Source organism: Poecilia reticulata, linkage group LG5 (genome assembly GCF_000633615.1).
Source record: "Poecilia reticulata strain Guanapo linkage group LG5, Guppy_female_1.0+MT, whole genome shotgun sequence".
Taxonomy (NCBI): Eukaryota; Metazoa; Chordata; class Actinopteri; order Cyprinodontiformes; family Poeciliidae; genus Poecilia; species Poecilia reticulata.
In genome coordinates, this window is record NC_024335.1 from 9,862,579 (window position 1) to 9,868,548 (window position 5,970).

At 37.1% G+C, this 5,970-nt stretch overlaps 2 protein-coding genes across 3 annotated transcripts in view; one reads left to right on the forward strand and one right to left on the reverse strand.

Moving 5' to 3' along the window:
* Window positions 1–5,970, reverse strand: part of cenpp (centromere protein P) — an 85,530-nt gene that overhangs the window by 32,337 nt on the left and 47,223 nt on the right. The gene's annotated exons all lie outside the window — the stretch shown is intronic.
* Window positions 1–5,970, forward strand: part of aspn (asporin (LRR class 1)) — a 17,727-nt gene that overhangs the window by 3,965 nt on the left and 7,792 nt on the right. The window contains exons 2-3 of the mRNA XM_008408880.1: window positions 3,593–3,857; window positions 5,054–5,166. Coding sequence (XP_008407102.1) covers window positions 3,641–3,857; window positions 5,054–5,166 — 330 coding nt within the window. The 5' untranslated portion in view covers window positions 3,593–3,640. The remainder of the gene's footprint in view (window positions 1–3,592; window positions 3,858–5,053; window positions 5,167–5,970) is intronic.

The window sequence follows — 5,970 nt, forward strand, 5'->3', positions numbered from 1 at the left end:
CTAGCATTGTTCTGAACCAACCAGCTCTCGCTAGCATTGTTCTGAACCAACCAGCTCTCACTAGTCTTGTTCTGAACAGAATTGTGGAATAGGCTCTACAATTTTGACTCATAGAGCATATTCACACACATTTAGTCCTCTTTAATCAAACTCTACTCCGTTTCAAAAAAGCATCAAAAAGGCTAACTGTAGTCCACCTAAAAACTAAAACCTTGATCCGATTAAAGGGAACTTTGGCACTGTGAATATGTGGATGCAAGCAGACCAGAGATTGCTCCAAAAGCAGGAAATAGACTGCAGTGTAGGGCTTTCTGGGTCAACTGAACCGAAACAATAAAAGAGTCTAGCGCTAGAGGGAGAAATGGCCTTTTTACCAAAAAGACAAAAGAAAAATCTGACAAAAATATATCTCTACTACATTTTCATTTACATTTTGTGAAGAAAGAAGTTGCACTTATGTCCACTTCAGAGGTCTTTATGTTGTTTCTTTGAGTAGTTCTTGGTGAGCGCCACCACTGGTGAGAAGTTCATCAATTAGTCTGGATCACTTGACACAGTGCAGTGTGAAAATGAACTGCAGCAGCTGAACGTTTAACTAATGTTGCAATTTTGGTCCCCAGTCAAACTGAGTCTACCAGACTATGAGTCTCGAAAAGAGCCATAATCTCATAAACATCTTCGTTTTTATCAGGACCGAAGTGATCAAGGAATCTAATCAAAATTTACAAACTATCCCTTTAACTTAGTATGAGATCAGATTTTTCTTCAACAGATTGGTAGATTTTAGAGTCTGGTCTTTCTAAGTGCAGAAATCTTCATTCTTCAGATGGGAACTGCTGATCAGATTTTTGATAAACGGTGACACGGATTCATAAACACCAAAACATAAAACCTTTTTACAAGTTCTCAATCAGATTTGGAGCTTCTAGTTCTGGCCCATGCGCTCGTCTTGGCGGCACACAGCAGAGTTATAGAAACTGTGCAGATGAACGGGAACATGTGTTTGTGTTTATATTTTTAATGCGCCAGCTCTGCCATAATTAGGTTTAGTCAGCATGTACGTAGAAAGCTAGGACAGATCCTGCCCTCATGGACTGATTCAGCTGATGAAATTACTTCTTCAGATAAAAAAAACTTTAGTTTGTAGCTGATGTTCAACCCATTTTGTTTAGCACCAACCACAACCACCAACAAAGAGAACATCATAAAATCAGTGCTGAAGCTGAACTCCCTCTCGGTTTCACAGATATAACCAGAGGAATAAAACACATCGAGGAGTTTTATACATCAGAAACTTGTTAAAGTTAAGATTAATCATCAATCTAAGAAATATAAATTGAAGTCAGTAAAGAGTAAATTTATCAGATCTGAAGTCATTGTGAAGACAAAACCTCAAAATATGTTAAAGTTTTGATTAGAGCTCCCTTTTTATCCTCCATATGGAATAAAGTAGGTTCTGAATCAGTCCGATGATGAAGGCGTAACTGTAGCCAACATCAGACGAAGGTTTCTGTTCCTGTTTAGTCTGTAAAGCAGAGCTTTTCCCATGAGATGGTGCAGCACTGCCACAGCTCTCAGCCTGACTTCCTGCTGTCTCCAGCTCATCCATGAAGCTGTTTTCGCCATACTCAGGAACTGAGCACAACTTTTTGCAACAACTATTTTCTTTCTCACTGCTTCATAAAAGCTAGTTACTATTCCTCTTTTGCTGAGAACCTAAAGAAACAGAACTTTGCTTTTTATTCTATTAAGACATCTGTGTATTTCTTAGAATCTGCTTCTTAAATTTTCCATAAAATATGTAATTTAGTCATATTCTATTTGTCTGCACCAAGGGACAAATAAAAGCTTAATCTATTATTTTATCCTCTGTAAAACCTCTGCAGGAACCTCCCAGTTGAGGAGCCTTAACTCGACCACATGTAGAAAGATCAAAACGCCACATTCAGCTCCTCACATCCTCTCAGTCTGCACATGTTCATCCCTCTGCGCAACCAAAACATACATTTTAGTGACAAGTTCCACCCAGAACCAGCTGTAGTTTGATCTCAGATTTTGGCTGCAAACAAATTCAAATAGAAAGAGAGAGAGGGGGGAGGGGGGAGTCAGCCCATAAACCAACTCATTAATTCATCAGCCTGCCTCACCTGAGCAGAAGTCAGGTTGGCAGCTGAGGTGATGGCAAAGGTTGGACCGTGGTGGAGTCCAGATTGTTTTTATTCGTCTTTTTAACTCTGCAATGTTTCCTTCAGCCGTCCATCTGCTCTGTTTACGCTGCAGACTGACTCAGCGACCGCCATGTTTATCCCTGGCTGTTTTCTCTGATGTCTCAGACTGCAGGGTTTCCACATATTTATGTATTCTTTTTCAAAATTTATACAAATTTGAAGACCTTTTTGAGAACAAAACATTTACCTGGTTGCATTTTATGATCTGTCTGCTGAATTTTTGTTCCTGAAACGATAGAACAAAAATTATTTTAAAGTAGTATCCCCCTGTTTCCTGGGCGCTGGATCAGATTTGATTTGTTTCTGACTTAGGAGGATAATCTGGATTGTATTTTTCCAAACTGAACACAGATGATCTGAAAAACAGCTTGTGATTGAAGGTAATTTGTTTGTTGTGGCAGTCCCAGTGTAAGAACTATAGGTCACGTTTCTTATGGAAATTTTTAACTGAAGTATTTTTCTGTCAGGAAAAAAAACTCAAATTACCAATAATTTGAAATAAAAACTAAAAATGTGAAGGAGCAAAACAAAAATAACAGACTAAGGTTGAAAATCAGATTTGGTTAGAAGCCTGCATGCTTAACAACTAAACATGAAGCAAAACACACTGCACTTCTCCCTGTTAAGGGGGAGGGAAAATAAACAGACAATTGTTTACATTTTTATCTTCCAATAACAGAAACAAGAACAGCCTAAAATATAAAATTAGTTCTTATGGCCCAGCACAGAAAATGATCAAATTCTGCCTCAAACTTTCTGAACTACACCAGCATCTAATGCCCCAAATAAATCAATTAAAACAATAAGTAAATGAATACATAAATTATCTAATACTTTATTTGTGATCATTTAAATATATTGACATTTTCAGGTAAATAAATGTATCTGAAAATATTTAAATGTTTCAATAATTTATAAAATTTATATATTAAATGTGAAAATCATTAAAGATTTAATTCATTATATTTCAAAAGCCTAAAAATTATTTCAGATTTTAATTTCTTTGCAGTCATATGATTCAAGAAACTGTTAATGTATTTAATCTATCGATCAGTGAGAGTGGGCGGAGCTAAGTGTTGTATGTCCTGCTGATTGGTCTGAAGCTGAGTCGCTGTGCAGGTTAACCAATCAGATGTCAGATGAGTTACAGCAATAAGTTCATGGCTAAACATAATGAATTTAACTGTAACATAATTAATTTTTTATTCTTAAAAATTGATACTTTTTTATTTGTTTAATGAATTTATAAGTTTCAAATATAGAAACATTTACCCGATTCATTTGATGGATGGTGCCACCTTTGACCTTTGACGCACAGAAATTCTGTTGGTTTGAAAGCTAACCCGACCTCTCTCCTCCTACAGCTCCCCCTGGTGGCGCCTGTTGCTCAACCAATCAGATCAGACTAAACCATGAGGCTCCTCCTCCTGCTCTGCCTCCTGACGCTCGGCCACGCCAAGCCCTACCGGCCGGTGAACGTTATGGAGCTCATGAAAACCAACGACATCATGATGGCAGACTGGGATGACGATGACGACGACGACGACGATGATGATGATGATTATGATGATGAGGACTGCCCGGCTCACTGCCGCTGTGCACCTGGAGTGCTGCAGTGCTCCGATCAGGGTCAGACTGCTTTTCATGTTCTACTTCTTGTTAAAAGTTTCCCCCTTTTTGCTCAGAAGTATTTATTTTTCCAAATTTATCCAGACCTGGAAAATACTTAAAACTTTTCTGGGCGTTGTTGGATTCCTGCAGGCATTTAAATCTAGCAAAAAAAATAAAGAAATTATCCCATTTTTGGATCACAGGAGATATTCCTAACATTTATTGTGAAACTAAAACATTTTATCTGTTGTTTGCTTGGTAAAAGATCATGAGTCATTTCTCCTGCCAGCGCTAGACTAGCACATTTGTTTTGGCTGTATTTACCCACAATGCCCTGCGCTGTAGTTTGCTTGGAGAGGCCTTTGGTCTGCTTGACGTTCACATATGAATTCGAACCACACCAGAGTTCACTTTAATCATACTGGTACCAAAGTTTTTAGGCAGATGAGAGTTTGTTTTTTTGGTCCACATTAGAGTTTTATTGCACATTCACACCTCCCTAAACGAACCAGACCTTCTAGACAAACGGACTCTAATTCAATCAAATCGTCCACACATAGCTGGTGTGAAAACCCTTAAATACCCAAAAACAAACTTTAAAAAGAATGTACAAAAGAACTCACTGAATATTGATTGTTTTAATTAAGGATAAATAGGTTATAGGAGATCATTGAGTGAAGTATACAGCAATAAACTGGTCCAGGTTGTTATTTAGGAACTTTTGGTTTGGAAATAAAAGAGAATAAAAGATGTTTCCATCACTTTGGAGTGTAGATGCTCCAGATGCTTCAGTGTACAAGCTGTACCTGAATGCATCAGTTAATACTTTCTGGTCAGTAATTCATTCAGGAGTTGAAAACATGCTTAATTACATTGATTTCTGTTTCTATCACCACTGCAGCTGCAGTGTTTGGTTCTGGTGCCACGTTTTAATGCCGCTGTCTGCACAGAAACATCCTGCACGTGTTCAGATTTAAAAACAGAGCCGTGTCCGTTCGGTACGCGGTCCTGAAGAACCGACAGGGTCGTTCTGAATAGTCCTAAAATGACTCACTTGTGGCAGAAACAGAAAACCTGCATAAATTTACTTTATAACCAACCGTGAGAATGAAATTATGACTGACCGAATCACTATGAATAGTTAGACATTGAGTCAGAAATCCTCCACTGTCATCTGTTCTCGTCTCTAAGCTGAAGTTTCCTTTGTGCTGCAGGTTTAATTTCTGTTCCTGAGAAGATTCCTGAAGAAACGGTGATGATCGACCTGCAGAACAACGACATCACCGAAATCAAGGAGGATGACTTCAAAGGCACCAACAAGCTTTATGTAAGAGAGACTCAACTGTTAAATCCTGCAGGACAGCAGATTCAGACGGAGGATCGATGGAGGATTTAAAATATCAAGAACTAGGAAAGTGCAACAGATTCCACTGCTACTGTTTATTTAAAGATGAAGATGTTTGGACTTAGAGTTGTGATGAAGCTGCAGAGCAGTGTGCACTCAGATTCACAGCCTGTCATGATAACAAATGTTGCTAGACAAGAAATTGTCCCAGAAGTTATTGATGGTAAATAACTTCTGATAATATGGATGTTTTGACGCCGTATTCAAGTAATATAAAGGGAATAGCATTATAATGCAATAACACATCCTCAAAGATGAATAAACTTTAAATTCTAATTAACTTTTAACACTGGAAGTGGAAGACATTTTAAATATCCAAAATAAATAAAAAACAAGAAATAAAATGAATTATGAAGTCTCTAAACAAAATTGTCCTTCAATAAAAAGGCTGGTTGAGACTAAAGCATCAGCCTGAGGACTTTTATCGTCCAATTTTTGGTAGAAAAGAGAAAAACGATAAATCATGCCAATAAAAATTATTGAGCTCATTTTAATTCATCATGCCTTTTTTCGACAAGTTGACACTGGAATAGAAAAAAACTCAAATGCTTTTACCTTTAAACATTTTTTTTTTTATCATCGCAGGAAGTTACTGTTTTAGTTAATTGTTTACATTTGGATTTAATTAAAATTTTAACAAAAACTAGATATAAAAATAATGCTGCAGAATATAAAAAATCATCTTGTCATTATAATTGTTTGGACTATATATATATATATATATAT